We start from the raw sequence: 21311 nt of genomic DNA, 5'->3' as shown, positions 1-21311 counted from the left end.
GGACAGAATGGCAGCTTTGGAGTGAGAGAAACAGAGATGTGAATGACAGTTACTGCTCAGCTCGGCGCTGTGCTCTAAGGTCATTTAACCTCTGGAAGAGACATGACAGTGCATACCCTCCATGATGGTAAAATCCATTCTGAACCCCACCCCCATGGGAAGCCTGGCCACTGTTTCTCCCTGCCTCACCCCCACCCCAAATGTAAACTCTGCACTTAGGTACTGTTTTTCCTTGGAAACTGTATGTTGAGAGACTTTTGGTTATAGTATAAAAATTTTGGGGTTTTGGTTATAGTATAAAATTGGTTATAGTAAGAAACTGGATTCCTGGTTATAGTATTTACACTAAAACATCTTCTTAAATAAATCATCAATTATAAGATGAAACCAATATAAGAAAAGTATTATAAAATATAGGGAAAGTAATTTTACACAGGAGAAATGTAAACACATTGTTTGATGGGATATTGTTTTATTGGAACAAATACCAAAATTTTTAACGTGTCTCATAATACTTGAGTTAGTAAAATCTATACATATACCATTAATAAATGAAATATATATATGTATAGAATTTATATTTGTGCATGTGTGCATGTGTGAGGATGTATGCATACATGCATGCATGTACATGTGTGTGGTGCAAAGGACTGAATCTTCTAATACTGAGCTATACTACCAGCTCAGAACTATATTTTTAAAAAAGAAAATAAAGAATTTTATTTTACTATGTTAGAAACTCAGAAGATATTTTCTTCTTTTTTTTTTTTTTAAAAATCATTGGAGTTGTTATTTTAAGGCAGAAAAGAGTTTATTGGGAAGGCTAAAAAAAAACCTATCAAGTGTTTTATAGTTAGCATTTACCTTGTATTAAATTCATCAGAAGAGACATGTAAACTGAGCATTATCTTATAGTTTTAAAGGTAACTTTCACAAATGCTATTATTAAACATTTGATTCTAATTTTATGAGTATGACTGTTTGCTGACATGTATGTATGTGTACTGCATGTATGCCTGGGCCCATGGAAGCCAGAAGAAGGTTTCTCTATTGAACTGGAGTTACAGATGTTGTGAACCACTGATGGGTGCTGGGACATGTAAGAGCAAATGCTCTTAGCCCCTAAGCTATCTCTCCAGCCTCCATTTATGTTGTTACTAAAATATTAATTTAGGAAATCACATTAAGAACACTAATCCATTCCAGTTCTAGGCTTCTAAGACTGAACTAAGCTAGCAATATTTAATACGGGCATATTTGTGCAAAAAAGTTTCATCATAATATAACTTATATTAGTAAAAACTTGAGAATAGTTCAAGTGTTTAAAGACACACACACCAGAGGATTGGTCAAGTGTACAAGTGTATAAACATGTTTAGAAAATGTTTACTGAAACTAGAAGTGCTTATAGTATCAAATGAAAAGAAAGGATACAGATGTCCCCTCCCCACACAGAGGACACCCAGGACAGTCTGTAGTACTCTGAAAGTAAACAGTCTATATTTGTGGAGTGAACAGAAAGATAAGTCTAAAGAAAAGCTTCCAGTCAGATTACTAGCATGTTAAAAACAAAACCCACAAGCCAATTTAAAAGCCACGTTTTTGATGTTATACACTGTTCCTTATAGAGGGACACACTGAATAGACGGAACACTGTCTAGCTAGGGAACTCATTAAGAGATGTGTAGGATTATCCACTGTTAACATCTGAGATACTAGCTTTCATTCTTATAATGCACATTTTAGTTGAATTCTTAGTTCTCAAGCCGGGCATGGTGGTACACACCTTTAATCCCACCACTTGGGAGACAGAGGCAGTTGGATCTCTCTGAGTTTGAGTCCAGCCCTACAAAGTGAGTTCTAGGACAGCCAGGGCAGTTAGTTATACAAAGAAACTTTGTCTGGGGGAAGGAAATGAAGAAGAGGTATCAGTCCCTGTTTGGGAGTACTGGAGATCATGCCTAGGGCCTCGTGCATGCTCAGGACATGTCTGTCACCAAGGTTCAGCGCTGGTCCTTAACACACATTTTTACAACAGTAAAATGACATTCCAGTATTTTACTCAGCCTTTTCACTGTCTGAATTATATACATTTCTTTATCATATTCTAAACTCACAAGAGAACATGGTTTACCAGGCCAGCTTTTAAATCCAGCCATTTCTCTAGTGTTCGGCATTACACTGTTTACAAAAGGTCCCTATTACAAATAAAGCTACATTCAGTTGTATTTAGAACTGTTTTCAGGGGTAGTTCTGACATCAACACGATTATTAAATAAAAAGGCTTTTCTGTAAAAGTCCAAGGACAAATTTAATGTTAGTTGAGATAACTATTATGGTTAGATAGGACAGGCATGGATATCAACTCCAGCCTTGCCACATTCCAGTTCTCAAAATATGTCTAGTAGATTACCTTTAGTTTCCTCTGCTATGGAATATAAAATGCTAACAGTAATAGGTCACCTGCCAGGGGATGTGACACCTCTCTCTCTCATGCACACACACACACACACACACACACACACGCTCTCTCGAATGCACATGCTCGCTCTCTCTCTCTCTCTCTCTCTGTGTTCATTCTGTTTTAGCTCTAGGGATGAGTTATGAATTTATAAATAAAAACAGTATAAACAAAACAGAGTCTTCAGCCCTTTCTGAGTCAGCATGAAACATCCGCACACTCAGTACCACCAGCCAATCCTGCTCTCGACTCTTAATGGACACTGACGCGCTTCACCTTCACTATAGAAATGTCCTCTCCTATAAAAACACGACACAAGCAAATCTGTTATAATGTAAACTTAATTACAGATATTCAAAGTAATTACCCTTAATTGTTTTCAGATGACAGTTGCCTAGGAAGTTACACACTTCAAAACACACAAAGCTGTGCTTCCACTAGACAAAACAAGTTTCTGTTCTTTTCAAAGACATTTTACAGGCACAGTTGCTGCCCCACCCCAGTGTATAACTGTGTTTAGTGGGGGACGGACCCTACTGTTTGTGAGTAATTATGAAGATCACCAAGGCAACACAGAGAAGGTGTAGAAGAGTGTACAGAAAGAGTGTGATCAACAAGTATGTATGCCGTTCCTCCACAGAAGCACACAGCTGAGACGTCACTGGAGGCACACAGGCGTGAGGAGTGGCATCCCAACGGTGCTGCAACATGTTTAATTCTTTCATTTTTCAAACTGCATAAATAGCCTCTGGTTTTAAATGCAGGTGCAATGAATCTAAGTATAATGCTATTTATAATTTTGAAGGTTTTGATAGCATGGAATAAACTCTTTTCTCAGCTCTAAGAAAAGTAGGTCTTGTTCCCTAACAGCTCTATTTTAAAAGGATTTTTTATATAATAACATCTAACATTCTACCGTAACTGCTAACATTCACCAAAAAAAAAAAAAAAAACCAATGTGTCAAGTACCGTCCTAGATACCCTGGGTGATTAACCAGTCTAAGACTTACAACACTAAAAATGTGTCCCCATTATTATCCCAAATGTACAAATAGCCACAGAATCAGCAGCATGAGTTTAACCCAGAACCTTAGACCCCAGCCTCCAGATGCAGTTACTTTCCTGCTGCTAACCCCAGAAGCACCATGGCCAGGAAAGGGTTCGTCTCATCTTACACTTCCATGTAATATAACATGCCATCTCTGAAAGTCAGGGTAGGAGCTCCAGGCAGAGCCTGGAGCAGGCACTGAAGGTGTGGAGAGTGCAGCTTGCTGGCCTGCCCCTCATGCTTTGCTTAGTCTGCTTTCTTACACAACACAGGACACCTGCCCAGGGGCTGGGCCCTCCCACATCCACCACTATCAGGAAAATGCCTCTGCAGACTTGCCTAGAGTCCAGTCTTACAGAGGCATTTTCTCAGTGAAGACTCCCTCTTCACAGACGTGTCGAGGTTTGTGCCAAGTTGACAGGAACCAGATGTCCAGACAACCCTCATCATTGCATAGAGTGTTTCCATAATTTTTTTTTCTTTGTATGTGTGGTTCTAGGGATTGAAATCATGTTTCTGCACATGCTAGCAAGTATTTTAGTGAGCTATATCACTCCTGATTTCTTCTTTAAGAACAAAAACAAAAAACCTGCATGTCTGTTAACTCAGAATAACAGTGCTTAACTAAAAAAAAATATTAAAAAGATTAAATAAATATAATACCTGTAAAGTAAATTAAGAATATACTTAATGCATATTAAGGAATCATGAATGTTTGCTACATAGTAAATGGCTTCTAGTTTTGTGCTAGGCTACATTTTTTTTTAAATTAAAGAACAAAATTGTGTACATTTATTCAGCCATCCGTTTGACTCAGACGGTACAGGTGGCCTTACCTTGCCTAGGAACAGCATGAAGTCCCCCACTGTGTTGATGGCAGCCACTCGCAGAGCATTCTCCACTAGAATGACGAAGGCATCCTTTGCTGAGGTGCAGAAGTTGGTGCTATTGATAGCTGTGGCTGTGTATGCATTCTAGAAAAGAAAGGGGGGGGGGGAGCACCAGTCACCAGAAATGTAATTTTGAAAGGCACAAACCATGTATGTTTACAACACATCTTGTGAAAAGTCTTCAGTAAAGCCCACGGCTTTCACGTGGTATAAAGTAAGCCTGGAAACGGAACATATGAGCCAGAGCCGGGTGGACGGGCAGGAGGAAACTGCTATGGTAAACAGGCCACTTTCCAGTCCTCTTAACGGGGCCTCATGGAGACAAAACATGAATGTTTTGACATCCATGAACTTCCTCTCTGCCTTCCAAAAGTTATGCAGAATTTAAACTTTCCTGGATGTCTGAAATGTGTGAATCAATGGACCCAGGCTACACTGCAATGGTTATTGCTTTCTTGGTACAAAATGCTGAGTATTCCAGAGCCGAGGAAAAAGCTGCACCTGAGTAACGACAGGCCACAGTCATGGGGTCTGTAGGAAGCCAGAAGACTCCGACCATCCAGCAGGACTCCGATACAGATCCTCATCATAAAAACGGCCATAATTTACTACCTGGATATGTTTATTTCAAAAGCCAAGATACAGTATTTAAAAAAAAAATGAGAGCACTGCTTTTCTGTTAATATTCATTCATTCATTCATTCATTCATTCATTCATCCTTGCTTCCTTACATGGTCATCTGCCCACCTGTTCTATGAGGCTAGACCATAGCAGGAACAAAAGAATTAAGGAACCTAACTGCAGTGTTCTACATTTTTTCCCCCCTGTCTTCTGCAAAAACTCCTTTTGAAACATTCTACACAGTGCCTCAGTAAAGTAAAAATAAACCCTCCTTTGAACTTGAGTTACAGTCACCCTGCTGGAAAACTGTGGAAGGCAGGCACTGTGGCAGTCAGACCTATCCTTAAAGAGCACAGAATGGTCCCCTGGCTCCCTAGCTCCCTGGCACTCGTGAAAATACCCATCGAGCCATTTGTTCCTGAGCAAGGATGGTCACGCAACCACCCAAGGGCCCTGGCTATGCCTCGCCTGATGGCTGCCTTCGTAAAGGAAGCTTTGCTGGGACAACGCCCTGCTCGTTTGGCTGAACAGTGTTTGTCACTGAGATTACATGGCCCATGAAAAAGGCCAAGACGCTTTCTGGTTCTTTCTAGGAAAGGGCGTCTAAGCTCTCTTCTGCAGTACTGCAGAGGATGAGGATTAAGGTAGGGACAGCCTACAGGGCCCACTTCCTGTTGCTTTAGAAACACAATGCTCATTCAATGCTCACCCCTAGCTTTACCAGTCCAGTTTTTTTAGCATGTTTTATTATCATCTTTGTTCCTTTTATTTCCCACCTTGGTGCTAGGAAGGAAACCTAGACCTCAAATGTTCTGGGCAAGGGATCTAACAAGCTGCAGCCCAGGCCTTCATAACTGTTTTATTCATTTATTTATTTTGTTTTTGAGACGAGAGTTGCTATGTTGTCTGGACAGGTCTCAAACTTGATGTATATTTGAGAATGGCCTGATCCTCCTGCCTCTCCCTCCATCGTGTCTGGATTACAGGCATGCATACCATGCCTGGCCAGTTCTTTAGCCCAATGATTTACTGGAAGCAGTCTTCAGTGATGTAGGATGTAAATCCCTTGGCGAAAAAACCTTTGCTGCTCTGTTATTTATTTCATGTGTCTGGTGCTTATGCTTCTTAGGGACACGCCTGCACTGAGCCACATCCTCAGCCCTAATCTCCTGGACTGCAAGGTACCACACACTAATGAACTAGTTACTAATGCATTTCCAGGAGAAAATACCCTCCCACAGCAACACACTTTCAAAAGACTCAGTTCCCAGCACCCATGTGATGGCTCACAACCTCATAACTGTACGTTAATTCCAGTTGCAGAGGATCTATGCCCTGTTCTCACCTTTGTGGGCACTAGGCATACGTGTATTTAGGCAAAACATTCATACACATAAAATAGAATTAAAAAGTCTAAAAAAATTCATCCTAATTTAAAAATCATTATAATGTCCATAATTAAGAAAAGTGGGTAACTCTGAGTAATTCATTTATTATTAATTAATTAAGTAACTTTGAGACAAGGTTTCTCTGTGTAGCCCTAGCTGTCCTGGATCTTACTCAGTAGATTAGGCTTGCTTTGAACTAACAGAGATTCACCTGCCTCTGCATGTCTGTGTATATGTGTGTATATGTGTGTGCGTGTGTTTCCCCCCCATTGCACAGACTGTAGCCCAGGATCAACCATCTCTGAACTTTTGATCATCCTGCCTTAGCCTCTCAAGTTCTGGGATTACAGGCTGAGCCACAGAGCCTGAATAGGAAGACCTATCAAAATCAATTAGGTTCTTAGAACAAGTTGGGTTTACCTATGATGTTCTCCCTTCCAATTTCACCAGGGACCTCCCCAAGTCAGAGGCTCCATGTACCCCATCTCCTCCGTTATCATCATTCCAGCTGTTACCACCCTCCAAGGAGGACCTAACTCTCGTTAGTTAAACTTGCTAGTCTATAGGCTGACATATGGAAACATGAGCTGTTGGCATACTGTGTGTAAAAATGCATTTTGTGTTAACTACACACACACACACACAACTGGAGAGGGTGGATAAAGTTAGGCTTACAAACTCCCTCTACCTGGAGGACAAGCAATCTGCTACAACACTCCAGCCTCAGTTCTCTTGTCTCTAAAGCACAGGAAATAATGCCTTGTTTACATTATATTTACATTAGTATGGTGTATTTTGCAATACACTAAAAAATTACTTGCTATGAATCCTGCTCACAGAAAAAAGCTTTATGATTCTAAGAGCTCATCGGTGAACAGCGATGTTAAATAGCTAGTCCCAGATGGTGCCAGGGGAGACCCAGACCAGTATGATCCAATGCCCAAAGGAAAACATGTTCTACTTGTAGCAATCTCTGCACTGAATGCAAACTCAGTTCAACTAGATGTGTCATCACCTTCATGTCCTGTCCAGCACTAATGAACAAGGAGTGTTCACAGGTCACTGTTTGTCTGTACAGTTCTAGCACCTACTCTATAAATAATAAATGGTGTTTCAATTCTCCTCTGTAAATCCTTTAGAGCAGCAGCAACAAATTGTTGGCCCAGGGATAACTGATACTGTGTAGCCTTAAGAACTATTTATTCAGGCTCATTTGGATTTTGCTTGTTTGGGTTTTTTTTTTTTTTTTTCGGGGGGGGGGTGTTGGTTTTCTAAATTAACTGTCAGTATTTTAATAGCAGAAGACAAAATATAAACATTTAGAATTTTGGTGTGTGTGTGGTTGTTTTTATTTTTATTTTTCCTTTCTCAGAAAACAGGGGAGACTGAAGATCACAATCACAACTGCCTGCTTTAGATGTCACAGTGTCCTTCAGGTCACACTCTGCATCACTGTCTATTGTCTTAGATGCCCCAACTGCCCCTTACATGCTTCAGTTTTCTGGCTCTGCTCCAGGCTTTCAAAGGCTACATGCAAACCTCAGGAGAAACAACAAAAAGCTCAGATGAGCCAACTCAAGGAGAGGACAGACACCTTCTAAAGAGCACTGGGCAAAACAGGACTTTAAATGGGACTTCTGCATGGGAAGCATGGGGCAGAGTGACGGGCAGTGTGGTAAACGGTGCTCAACAGAGAGCAGTACAATCCACACCACTGTTTCCCTGCGCTCTAAAAATACTTTCAGAGAGTAAGCAAGTGACTTAGGAAAAATAAAAATGAGGACCACCACATTGTAAGATTTTTAACATATATATAAAAAACTATAACAATTCACTATTATAGTATTGATATAAAAGTAGGCAGATTAATAGTAGAGAAAACAAAGTTTTATCATACACTCATGTGCTATAAATGATTTAATAATCCCAGCACTTGAGGGCAGCAGCGTAACGTAAGAACTATTACGAGTGTGAGGTTAGCCTGGGCTACATACAACATCCATGTCATAAAAAGCAGAGAAGAACTCAAGAGGTGATTAAATGGGTACTTCATAGTGGGAGACACACTCATTTCTCACTGATCCTAAGCAGGCTAACTGAACGAATCCCTGACATGTCAGAGCATTAATCAAAGAAGAATGAAGGAAACCTATAACTCCAACTCTAAGGGATCCAATACCCTCTTCATGGTTCTGTGGGCACTCCCATTCACACACACACACACACACACACACACACACACACACAATTATCAGGAGGAGGAGGAGGGAGAGGAGAAGAAGAAGAAGAACAGGAGGAGGAGGAGGAAAATTGAGGCAATAGTCAAGTGACATGTACCAGACAGCCATGAAGAGCCGAGTACAAGTTAATTTACCTGTATTGAATTTCACCCTATTTAATCCTGGTGATGACAGCTATTATCTATTTCTCTACTTACTAAGGATGGGAACTGAGTTACAGGCTCCACTGAGCTTGCACAAAAGCTACACTATCTGTCTTTGAACTCTCCACGGCACAATACCTCAACAGGGCTCTAAAAGTATGGGCTCAATTCCAGGAGCAGGGAAAGGAAAAACTTTACAATCTGAACCCTGATTGCTCATGGAGGTGACATCGGAAGATGTGAGATAACTTTTAACAACACAGTTCAATCTCCAGCAAGGCACCAAACATCTATACAGCATGTACTACGTCACTAAGAAAGGCGACTCTAGCCCCAGATGCTCTTATACCTCAGTGTTTCAAAGGGCAGGAGAAGGCTGTCTGGAGATCAGTTCTCAGTACTGCCATGACTCTCAGCATTTTATACACTTCACACAAATAAGTACTGACCAAGCTGTGAACCATCTTCCCGGAAGTTTGAAATACTCTGCTGTTAGAAAACTGCTCCTTAGGCTCTACCTGTCATGGCAGGAAACTTTCCAACAGCTTCAATATGGTTGGTTACATTATTTCAAATAAAGCACTACACATAATCGGTCCCCACAGAGCTGGACTCCACTGTCCCAAACACAACTACTAAGTGTGAATCTAGAATTCTTCATAAAGCTTTGCTCATGTTTGACCCCCCCTACTACTTGAATGCATCTCCTGAAAACTCAGCTATCGTGTCTACAAATGAAGAGCCAAATTGGACAACTCCTATATGAGAATCGCTAACATCACACAAATACTAGCGAGCTACTGACATAGGATATGGTTATGTTTGAATCTGGAAGGTCCCACACCGGCTCATGTTTTGGAGGCTTGCCCCTAGCTGGAGGTTCTGTTTTAGAGGCTGTGGAACCTTCAATAAGCAAGGCTGGTTATTATTACTAATAAGTAGGCTATTAGGATGAGCCTCTGAAGGTCACTGCTCAGTCCCTGCTTCTGGCCCCGTACTCTGCCTCCTGGTCTGCTGTGGTAAAAGCGTCCACCATGTACTCCTGCCATAAACTCTACCATGATGACCAAACCATGAGCCCAATTCCTCTTCTTAAGCTGTTTCTGTTAGGCATCTGTGGTACTTTATTTGAAACGACGTAACCATACTGAAGATGTTAGGTATGGTAGAAACGCTGCGTTGATCTCACTTGTCACTGACTACTTGGCATGACGTGTGGGGTTTTTTTTCCCCCTCTCTTCACTACAGCTGCATGGCTTCAATGGAGTTGACTCTCACTTGGCCCTTTAGAACCGACATAGTACTGGCATAATAGTTCCGTCTAAAGGCACCTGAAGACCACCTGTGCCTGTGCATCAGACACTCTGCTACCTTCTGAGAAGACAAAGCAAATAAGATTTCTGCCTTTAAGCTGTCAGTCTACAGGTTAAGATAAAGAAGTGGCAGACAGTTTCAACTCCTTAATGTTCTTCCTGAGGCAAGCCCTGAAGCTCAGCAGAGGGCTGGGCCATTGCAAGAAGGGTTACCAAGGATGGGTTTCTGGCACAGGGCTGGGAACGTAGCCCAGAGAGGCAATCTAAGCCTGACATCCTGATGATGTGCTACTTACGCAAGTAGACCATTTAAGGACAATGACTTTTAGTCGGTCTATCATTTGTTCCCAGTTAAAATTTTAAAGAAACTTTCCGGTTGTTCTGGGTATTATTAATATTTCTAAATGAGTTTCCAAACACTTGTTCATTCACAGATAATAATATGTCCTGTAAAAGCATGCTGAATATATTCTTATTAAATACAATGAAGCATTATATCCACCTTCTCATATTAGCCACAGAGCTCGCTCAATAAAGCAAAGTGCAGGCATGCCCGATACCAGTGACACAGAACATCCACCTTATGGATAATATACAGTGAATGCAGAGCACAGGGCTATAGGTAAGTGGAGGGAAAGTCGATCACTTAGAGGTGAATGGTAAGAAAGTCAATTTCGCTTTGGCTTGTTGAATGAGGGCATCAATACATTAAAATTGATTGTTAGGGAATGAGAAAGTAAACAAAAAACTAGATGACAAGAATGGCTGGCAAGATGCACAGGGGCAAACACGGTAGCTATGCAGGACACACACATCCTCACACACACACACATATATACATAGACACACATGTACACACATACACACACACTAAGCAAGATGGTCAAGGGACAAACAAGCTAGTTATGCAGGACACATACACACATACACAACACATACACACACATACCACACACACTAAACAAGATGCTCAGGGGGCAAACATGCTAGCTATGCAGCATACACACACATGTACACACACACACACACACGCACAACAAAAAATGTAAATGAGGACAAGATAACTCTACAGCAAGTTCTGCTTGTTTAGATATAGAAACACAAAGGGAGGCCTAACCTGTGTCCCTAAGTGTCAACTCCTTCAGTCAGCCTTCAAAGTACTGCTTCCTAGGGCTGGGACAACGGCTCAGTCGGTAAAGTGCTTGCTGTGCATGAGGAATGAGTCTTAAAGTCATGTAAAATCTGAGCACTGGGGCATGCACCTGTAATCCCAGAACTGAGGAGACAGGAGACTCCCCAAAGCGTGATGGCCAGCAAGGCTAACCGTATCAGCAAGCTCCAGGTTCAGAGAGCCCCTGACTCAAAAAAACAGGTGGTCAATGATAGAGGAAGGTATCAGACATCGACTTCGGGGCTCCATACATGTGGATGCACACAGAGACATGCACACATGGACCTCAGGGCTCCACACATGTGGATGTACACAGAGACATGCATACATTGACCTTGGGGCTCCACACATGTGGATGCACACAGAGACATGCACACATGGACCTCGGGGCTCCATATATGTGGATGCACACAGAGACATGCACACATGGACCTCAGGGCTCCACACATGTGGATGTACACAGAGACATGCACACATGGACCTCGGGGCTCCACACATGTGGATGTACACAGAGACATGCACACATGGACCTCAGGGCTCCACACATGTGGATGTACACAGAAACAGAAAAGAAACAACACTTCCTCTGATAATATTCCTCAAGCCAATATTGGAGAGATCTCACGGTTTGATTAAAACAAAACAATAAGAAACAAGCTATCTCTACCAAGAACAGCAACTGTGCAGAGGAGTCAAGGTCTAAAAAGGACTAAGTACCCACAGCAGATTTCCACTAAAATAAAGCTTTCAAACAGTACTTAAATAATGCAAGAACAAAAAAAGATGTGAATTAAGAGAAAAGGGACTTTTGCAGAAAGATGAACCCAATGACGTGTTTATCCATGTATCAAAACTGAGATTAACATAATAATGTCAGTGAGCAAATACACTAGTTTAAAAACAGGAACAGAATTTGAGTATACTCAGTCAAGGAACAATGTATAATGCCAGAAGAAAAACACAGATTTTTTTTTTTCAATTAAGTTCAATTAATTTATCTTGGAAGAAGGAATGGCACCTGTCTACTTGAAAGTGGGTCACTCATAGTGTGTGTTACCTGGTTTAAGTAGCTCAGGCACTTTTCAAGACACCAAAGGCAGCAAATGCAGGATTTCAGCATGCATCGTGCACAAGCGTTTTCCTGAGAGAGGAAAAGGCAAAAATAATCAACAAACACAGAAGCAAAAATCTAATCATCATGAAAACAACTTCAAATGCTAGAAACATAAAAATTTTTAAAATCACAATGTAAGTTCCAAGGCCTCCATACCTACGTGTTCCCCAATTATTTTCAAATCGCTTCAAAGCAACATTTATTTACTAACGACTGCATATATGATAGAGGAAGACATAGGACCAGCAAGACAAAATAACTGTCAAACACCAAAAGGCTGGAGTCAGAGTATGGCTGGTGACGTCGTGTTGTGAGGGTGGGGAACAGGAAGAGAACATTCTTGGACCAGGTTCCAGGGAAAGGTAGACTGTGAGCAAAGCTATGCTGAAATTCACATTATTTCCAGGGGATTCATGTATGTTAGACAGTAACCCTTTATGAGATGTATGGATTAGGTGGATTTCTTGACTCTTCAGGCTCATTTTTGTTCCCTGTTCTTTCTGTAAGAAAAAAGTCCTTTCCCAGATCAATGTCAAAGGCCACTTCCCCTGCTTCTGCTCAGAGGTTAGAGACTTACTGTTGGACTCACTGCCCTCTGCTGTCTCCTACTGGGGACACTTGGCTAACAGAGCAGACCTGGACATGAGGGTATGAACGTTTTTTGCACAGAGACATGGTAAGTGCTGTGAGGCTATGAGGCTTGGTTACTCCACACTTATGCATGTATCAGAACATGCCACACCCACATCATATACAGTTATTATGGGTTCTTAAGAAAAAGGGTAGAGAAGTGTTTCTGTTTCAATAAACTTGGTGACTCGTGACTAGACAGATGATTTTTCAGGACATGTGGAATGTGTACATGGGAGACATGGAGGGAGAACTGGATCCCACTTTATTCAGACTCTGAAGAAAACATCTAGAAGTTTATCCTACTATGTGCGAATTGAGGTCTGGTGTATGCGCCCCAAGAGAGCCTGGCTAAACACACCGCTCTCACCTTCCCTTTGAGCTGACTGTGGATATACATGAGGACCATCCTGGGGATTTTGACGAGGGTGATAATGAAGGATCCTTTTGCCACAGTGCCGAGGTGGTAACGAATAAGGCGATTCACTGATGCCAGAATAGGTGTGAAAGGCAAATTCCGTTTATCCCTGTTTTAAAAATGATCAAGAAGATAGTTAAAACAAAGTCTAGAACAGGGAGGAAATACAAATATGTATGGTCTGAAATCTACTGCAGTGTAAAAAAACCAAAATCACAGCAATATTATCTAGCTTTAGGACAAACTGACAAAGAAACCAAAATTGTGGTAAAAACGTTACAAAATCAGCTTCACTTCTCTACTACACCAAGGGAGCAGTTCTTAGGCTCTGTGACTTTAGACCAAAGTGGCCTTGAAAGCTCTTATTTGTGACTATTTAAGGAATAAACTGTATCATCAGAAAATGGAATTTTAAGAAGCAGTCTATAGCTGGCCAGGTGCGATGGCAGCTCAGACAGAGGCAAGCGAACCTCTGTGAGTTTGAGGCCAGCCTAATGTAGGACAGCCAGCTATCTCAAAAACAAAACCACAAAATCTCTACAGCCTGCAGCTCAGGAGAACAGACTGCTGTATAGATTATTCCTTTAGGTCTCAGTCCTGAAGGTAGCAAAGGGGTCTCACGACAGTTCTTCTGAGAGAAACAAATGAAGCTTGCCTTCTAATGGTCTCTTAACCTGATACTCAACCAAGTTTACTTCTTTATAGGTCCTTAGGTCCCACCATGGTCTGCTAAGCTGGTTTGGAGGCAATTACAGCCAAGTGTGAGAGGAGGAATATCCACTCCACAAAGTTACCAACCATACATTTGTCACATCCTTTCCAGCTCCCTTTTTTAAAAAACAAAACAAAACAGAAAAGAAACGGTTGTAGCCTTAGCCCCACTATCTTAGTCTGTAGCCATGGCTACCTCAATAAACTGGGGTTTTCTTGTAGGTAAAAAGTCTCACCTAGTAAAGTAGTATGTTACCACAGCTCCTGCCACAGTCATCTGCTGACAGGCGAGAATGAACTCACTGATCCAAATCAGGCCAACCACATGGTACCACCACATGTACTGCAAAGGCCCGGAGATTTTGTACTCCACGAAGCCTTGCTCATTCTGAACAGCACTGCCTGGGAAGATGTCAAGGAAGCAAAGAAGCATCACACATCACATAAAGCAGAAGCCAAGACCTGTGGCTATGGACTGTGAACAAGCAGCAGGGTTTCCTGCGACACACACACGACACTCAATATGCTGGCTCTTAGTGCCGTTTCACTATGGGACGCCATTGTTATAACTTTAAACAGTGGCAAAACTAAACACCACACAATTACACATTTGGTCTCTTCTAAGGCATCGCCAAAGGTGTTTAAACTAATCTATTTAGATATAGTTCTAATTCCATTATCAGTTATTTGGGCCTGAATGTTACTTGTTCCTCCTTCCTCCCCTCCCCTCCCCTCCCCTCCCCTCTCCTTCCTTCCCTGGGTTCTATTTACCCAGTAATTATAGATCTAAACTATTCTCTAAGCATAGAAATAACTGTCCTATTCCTTTACTGAGTGTGAGCTGACTGGGCAGAGATGCTTCACACAAGGTCACCATCATTACCCTCACCTCTCACAGTTAACACCCATATCTTAACATTTGGTCCTGTGCTCCACTATCAGGAACTCAATAGTAATCCAGGATGACTCTGGACTGTGAAGCAAGGCACAGTGGCTATGAATTTATTAATTCATTTCAAAATGGATCCAAATATCCGAGTAAATAGAGAATTCACTTCAAATGCATGACCCTGTCAAAATTAAGATGTTTTAGGGCTTAGCTGGTCTAGATCCAAATTGCTAAGATCTGCTAAAAGTCATGAAGTGAACATGAGTTATTGATGCCCCCTCTAGTTAAGACTTGATGGCTACTAGATCTCTGTCAACAAATTTATGAAGAATTCTATCTCTCTGGGGTGTGTGTGTGTGTGTTGTACTAGGGACCAACAGGCCCTCACTCATGGCTGCAAGCATTCTATACTGAGCTACACCCCTAACCTCTTTGATGACTTAAAATGTACGGGTGCAAATTAGATTCATGAACAGGGGGAAGAAACTGCATTTCTTACCAGTAGTGCCAAGGAAGAGAAGTGTCATTATCCAGTATGCCCAAAATAAGACGAGAGCAAAAAACGTCCAGAAGGGCTGGAAGACTAACAGAGGCAAGTGTATGAAGACCTTGCCAGCCACGTGGAACAAGGCGATGGTGAGAGCCACACGCTTGCGCATAACCAGCATGATCAGGAAGAGGATGACCTGAGGAGGGGAAGAGAGGAGAGCATTGAGTCTCTAAGCGGTGGAAACCCAAACCGCACAATGGTGCACGACTCTAATATGACTTCCTCAGTCTATTAAGACCTTCCCTCCGCCCACTATCACCAGTCACACTGCCAGTCAGGACAGGACTCTTCAATTGCACAGACATGCCTATCAGTCTGAGCAATGCTGGGAGAGCTATATGCTACCACCTCAAAGCAAGGGAAGTCTTCTTTGTATTTCTTCTCCTTTGTTGACTGAAACTCCTAAGGTCGGACCTGTGGCAGAATAACCGTTGGCTACTCACAATCTCCACCCCATTCCTCTAGAAGCTAGCAGAGAGAACTCTAGCAAAAGAAGCACGGCTAACAAATATCTCTGGAGCCAATAGTTTCAGTGCCATTATTGTTAGTGTTAGTCTCATGGATGCTCAAAGAAAGAAACTTGACATCATCCCTCCTTTAAGTACAGGCTAGTCAGTGAGATTGTCACTGTCTAACGCATGTCTAAGTAGAGTGCGTCTCACTTACATTTTCAATACCACATACATTGTTAAAAGGTAAGTCTTAAATACAAGCGGAAATAACAAATGAACAGTAAGAGGAATGATATTCTATTTCTTAATATATTATTCAGCAATATGGAGAATTGTTTCCCAAGATGTTAATTATATTTTGACAATGAGAAAAGTGTTATTAGCAAATGACAATATAAACATCCCAAGTGAAAATTATCTCAAAAGGCACACAGGGCAGAAGGAACTGTTGGATCAAAGAACACTCATTGATTAGAGAGGCCTCCAGCAGTTTTTGAACTGGGAGTACACTATGGGGAAGCTGTCCAGGGGCCGGAGGGAGTCTCCGTCCCACTTAGGACCACACGCAACACTGAGATCCCCCCCTGCATTCCCACTCACAGTGAACACTGTCGCTGAAATGGCATAGATGAGCAGCGCCCGCAGATTGTCCTCAGCTATCTGAAGCTGCTCAGGAATAACTGCTTCTTTAGGGGACCTTCTTTGCTTTGCATACAGCCACCATAATACACTCGTGCCACCTGCAGATACATGACAATTTGGTTTTGCAAATATCAGTACAAGTAAATACGTGACATATATGCTTAACTTTCTGGACCTACACTTTTTATCACCATTTGGGACACAGTGACAATCCACTTAACTATAATAACAAGGCCTAGCGCTGAAGGCCATGCAATTGATTAAATATTTGAACAGAGATTAGATAAAGGAATAACAGACCAAAAAAGTATATCTCCCCAAAGGTGGGAATAAATGTAGGAAACCTCTGAATGCATTGGGTTGGGGGGGGGGGGCTAAAGAACTTTTATCTCTAATACTAGCTCAGACATAAAAAGACTGAATAACAAGGCAAACCTACCTCCACATATACCTGGATTTCCACCCAATGAATTTATTTAGCACCTATTCACCAGGGACAGGGCAGTAAACAGATGCCCACCCTCTCTGCTCACTAAGTTTACACAGCAATGAGGAAATGGAAACTAACAGAAATAATTCACAGGAGAATGTGAAATCTAAGTGGAAAATGTAGGCAGGACAGTACTAGGCTGAGGAAGGTGCTGCAGTTTTTTTAACACTGATAAGCAAGGCCTCACTGAGATGATGTGTTTGGGCAAGACAGCAACGTCTGAGAAAGATCAACTTCTGAAACTACCTAAGGAAAAAGCATCCCAGAGAGAAGTCTAGGAGGCTGAGGCAAGACCCTGAATTCTAGGAGAGCTCCTTCTCTAATCCTAAAGATCACGGACCCATCCTGAAGCGGGTCAGCAAGAAAGATGCTCAACGGTATGGGTCGAAGGATACCTGCATGCCAGACTATCCTGCAAAGGAGTGATTGGCTACAGTAAGGAGACTAATATAAGTAATATCTGGCAGATAAAAGTTGGACTAAGATCTATACTTATCAACCCGACCTCCACCTGTAAGTAAGTTCCCTATCCTATTTGTTGGTGAATAGTAAACTGTGGAGTTTTCTTCTAATGAAAACTTGTGGAAACCAAACCAACTAAAAGTATATAAACATACTTCTTCCCCTTTGAAGTCCCAAGGTACCAGAAAGCTGCTTGGAAAACTGTTTAACATATCGGAAAATGAACAGAATTACACTCTCTACAAATAGGAACAGGCAGTCCAGAGAGGAACTGAAGCTGCCGGAGAGCGGAATGAGAACACCTACTTTAAGGATGCTTACAGTAGACGCTTACAGCACACTTACAGTAGATGCTGTGCATGAAGCTTCTGAATCCGGGCTAATACCGAGGGTGACCCAGTTTATCCATTACGGCTAGTAAACAATCTACTCGTTATTGATTTCACAAATTAGAAAACTGAAATCAGGGAAGTAACAGGAAATACCTTGTACAATAAATGGTAAATTGAGGTTTATTATTAAAGAGACATATCTGAACATGAGTCAGACTCAAAGACTGCCACAGATGAGAAGAGGAAAACCCAGATGAGAGCAGGAAGAACAGAGAGATCGGAACTGAGTATCAGATCTCAGGCCCTCTGTCGTTGCCAGACATGGACTGACAGTGGGAAAATTAACACCAAGAGGGAATAGAGTCAGCCTGGCCAACTCATCTGGATGGAAAGGAGAACAGCAAGACTGTTCAGAAGACTATAACATATCATGGAATAATCCATGCCTTTAAGAAGAAAAACGGCCACTGGGACAGGACCAATGACTAACCACAGAAACAAAAGCAGCTCTTCTGAGGTGGGAAACAGCCACTCCCAAAAGATGACAGGCAAGGATAGGAAGCAGACTCATTTTTTAAAGCCTTTATCTTAAAGGGCTGCTGGAAACCACATAAAAACCTCTAAGGGGTGAATCAGGCAAAGAAACAAAATGCAATCTGGTCAGCCTGAGGATTCTGGGGATGCACAGGCAGGAAGGGGCATATGTGCCTGAACACGCTTCTAACCAGGGAATCCAGAATGTGCGTGTAAAGGTAAAGACAATATTTGATCATCTAGAACTGGGAAAATACAGAATCTATTAAGTCCCTCATGAATAAATCATCTGAACTCGGTCAATACAAAGGTGAACCAAATGACGCATTCAGAAAGCTCATAGACCCCGGATCCAGAAGATTAGTCCAAGAAACCTAACCTTAAATGGAAACATAAGCTGGAGGCCTTTCAAGACAAGGCTAAATAAATTCTTAAGGCACAGTATGTAAAACCAATATTTTAACGTAATAATAACTTGAATTTAAAAGCTATGATTATTTGACAAGGCTTGGAAGCATGAGTGAACAGAAGGGAGCCTGTAACGCAGGAGGGTCAGAAAATGCTAACTCTGCAAAGGCTAGGGAACGGCACGTATCATCTCTGCCTCCAACAATCGCAGGATTAAGCAGTATCTTACAAATAAACACAGGCTACCAACTATAGTAGAACTATCTTAGATACAATGAAGCCTGTCAGAAAATAGTCTGCAGAAACGCTAGAGAAGGGAAAGCAGGTGTGAACAGCAGAAGGATGGGCATGAGTCGGATTACAGACATACGAGGAGAGACAGGCAACGGAGCTCAAAATGTTAACTAAATGCTGCGTGCCCATATGCATGTGCAGAGAAAAGGGTATGTGCTTCAAGTGCTAACCAGAGGGAAATGAGGGAACGAGACTATAATTATAACACCCCCAAGGCAAAAATAAACACGCATTATGAAGAAGATATAGCACGGGAAAATAAAAATTTCATTTTCTTCTTTTTATTTCAGTTTCTACCATGAAATTAATTAGGGACCATGAAAGCAAAGGAGGAGGAAACTGCTTACCAAGTGAACCCAGTATGACCAGAACTGTTAGAATCCACACTAGCACTCTTGATATATACCTGATTATCACCATCAGGATCATGGACAGAACTGCAGGGAAAACACAGAACACAAATATCATTTGAAATCCACAAGAGAATACAAAGAGAAAGACTTACGAGTGTTGCTTTCTCCTACAGGAATAATTCGATGCTATTGACTTAGTTCATGACCATGATTTTGAAAAGGGACGGGCTGCTTTTGAAATTATAATTCACACACTTAAATAGCATCTCTGAAAACCAAAGGTCCTAACTGTGTGGGTTATAAACTACAGAAAAGAATACATGCTAATGCAAATGCTGACTGCACAACAACCAGGGCTGCTGTGCAGTCATCATCAGGGAGACGTCAGACATGCACACAGACATCAGCACAAGAGGTGTAGAGCATGACATGTCATGTTGGTGACCAAAACAAAAACACACAAAAAACCGGAGCATGTGGCTGCAGATCCATACTGCCCTGAGTAGCCTGTATTGTCTCAGGTCAAACTTCTCTAATTCAGCAAAGGAGATGGTATTTTAACACTGTCTAATATTTTACATTTAACTCTACAACTCAGAGAGGGTATGAGCCTACTATAAAATATAAAGTTCTTAAACTACTAAAGCCAAATCCCCACTGATCTCATTTCTTAACTAACTGCAAAGCTGTTCCTCAGAAATGAGCAACAATTAGGCTGAGTTACTTAGCCAACTCCCTTATCTATCCCAAACTAAATGCCAGTGTGCCAAAACTGTAGTTAAAATGCTTGAAAAGGGGGCACTTAACCATTGTGTGAGAAATATAATACTGAATAATACTTTATAAACATTTAATGATCTGAAAGCCCATTCCACAAAGAAAGGAACAAGATATTTTGGATTTATATTCTTTTCTTATGCCTCAAGAGAGAAATATTCTAATAAAAGTGGAATTCCAATGAATTCACATCATTATTCTTAAAGTTTGTATGTTTTTTTGGTTAAACAATCAACTATATCAGAAAACCAGGTTGTCACATTTCTTTGGGTCATTTGCAAAGCTAAATAAATGGTTAGGTCTGTGTATAGGGATTTTAAAGTACTACTTTAACAGTAAATGCACAGGAATGAGAACAGATGTGAGCCTTCACATATCACAGAACTATAATTTCATGTGGACAGCATTACTTTAATTGAGTCAAGTAGCACTATGCAAAAAGAAAACACTGTCTAATGATAAGAAAGGTGGAGATACAGCTTATATCTTCTCAGTGAATACAACTGCTATTCAACATACATAAATACTAATTTTACTTATGCAATGCAATAGTTGTTTGGTTCCTACTAGCGTCTATCTCTCAAGAAAGAAGTCTTATAAACTCTGATATGCACTTCTATAGTTTTAGAATAATGTAGGTTTTTTTATTTTTAAAATAAAATTAATTTTTAGAATCTAATTGTTAACTAAATAATTCTGTGGCTAACAAGTGGAGATTTCCTAGCTTTCCCAGAAAAGCAATAATACTATAATACTATAGCATAAACGTAAAATTACATACGTCAAGAGTAACCTATGCCCTTAGGATATATAAGACCTTTATATATTCTCTCTCTATAAAATAGCCTCTTTTATGTGTAAATATACCTTTGGAATGATATCTAAAACCAAGAGGATTACTAAATCATTAGAAGGGGCCTCCTGCTATTATTAAAGATAATCAACCATGACTTAGTAACCAAGTGTGGGGAAACAAGTC

General features: G+C 41.1%; 1 protein-coding gene across 5 annotated transcripts in view; it reads right to left on the bottom strand.

Annotated features, from left to right (window-relative positions):
- Nucleotides 1-21311, bottom strand: part of Slc44a1 (solute carrier family 44 member 1) — a 177532-nt gene that overhangs the window by 58050 nt on the left and 98171 nt on the right. For all 5 annotated transcript variants that reach the window (XM_021160117.1, XM_021160115.2, XM_029476011.1 and 2 more), the window contains exons 7-13: nt 19550-19639; nt 16641-16780; nt 15538-15724; nt 14386-14551; nt 13391-13547; nt 12334-12417; nt 4346-4483 (exon numbers count right to left, since the gene is read on the bottom strand). In XM_021160117.1, the coding sequence (XP_021015776.1) occupies nt 4346-4483; nt 12334-12417; nt 13391-13547; nt 14386-14551; nt 15538-15724; nt 16641-16780; nt 19550-19639 (962 nt within the window). The remainder of the gene's footprint in view (nt 1-4345; nt 4484-12333; nt 12418-13390; nt 13548-14385; nt 14552-15537; nt 15725-16640; nt 16781-19549; nt 19640-21311) is intronic.

This window comes from Mus caroli, chromosome 4 (genome assembly GCF_900094665.2).
Source record: "Mus caroli chromosome 4, CAROLI_EIJ_v1.1, whole genome shotgun sequence".
Lineage (NCBI taxonomy): Eukaryota > Metazoa > Chordata > Mammalia > Rodentia > Muridae > Mus > Mus caroli.
This window is presented reverse-complemented; position numbering and strand designations above follow the sequence as displayed.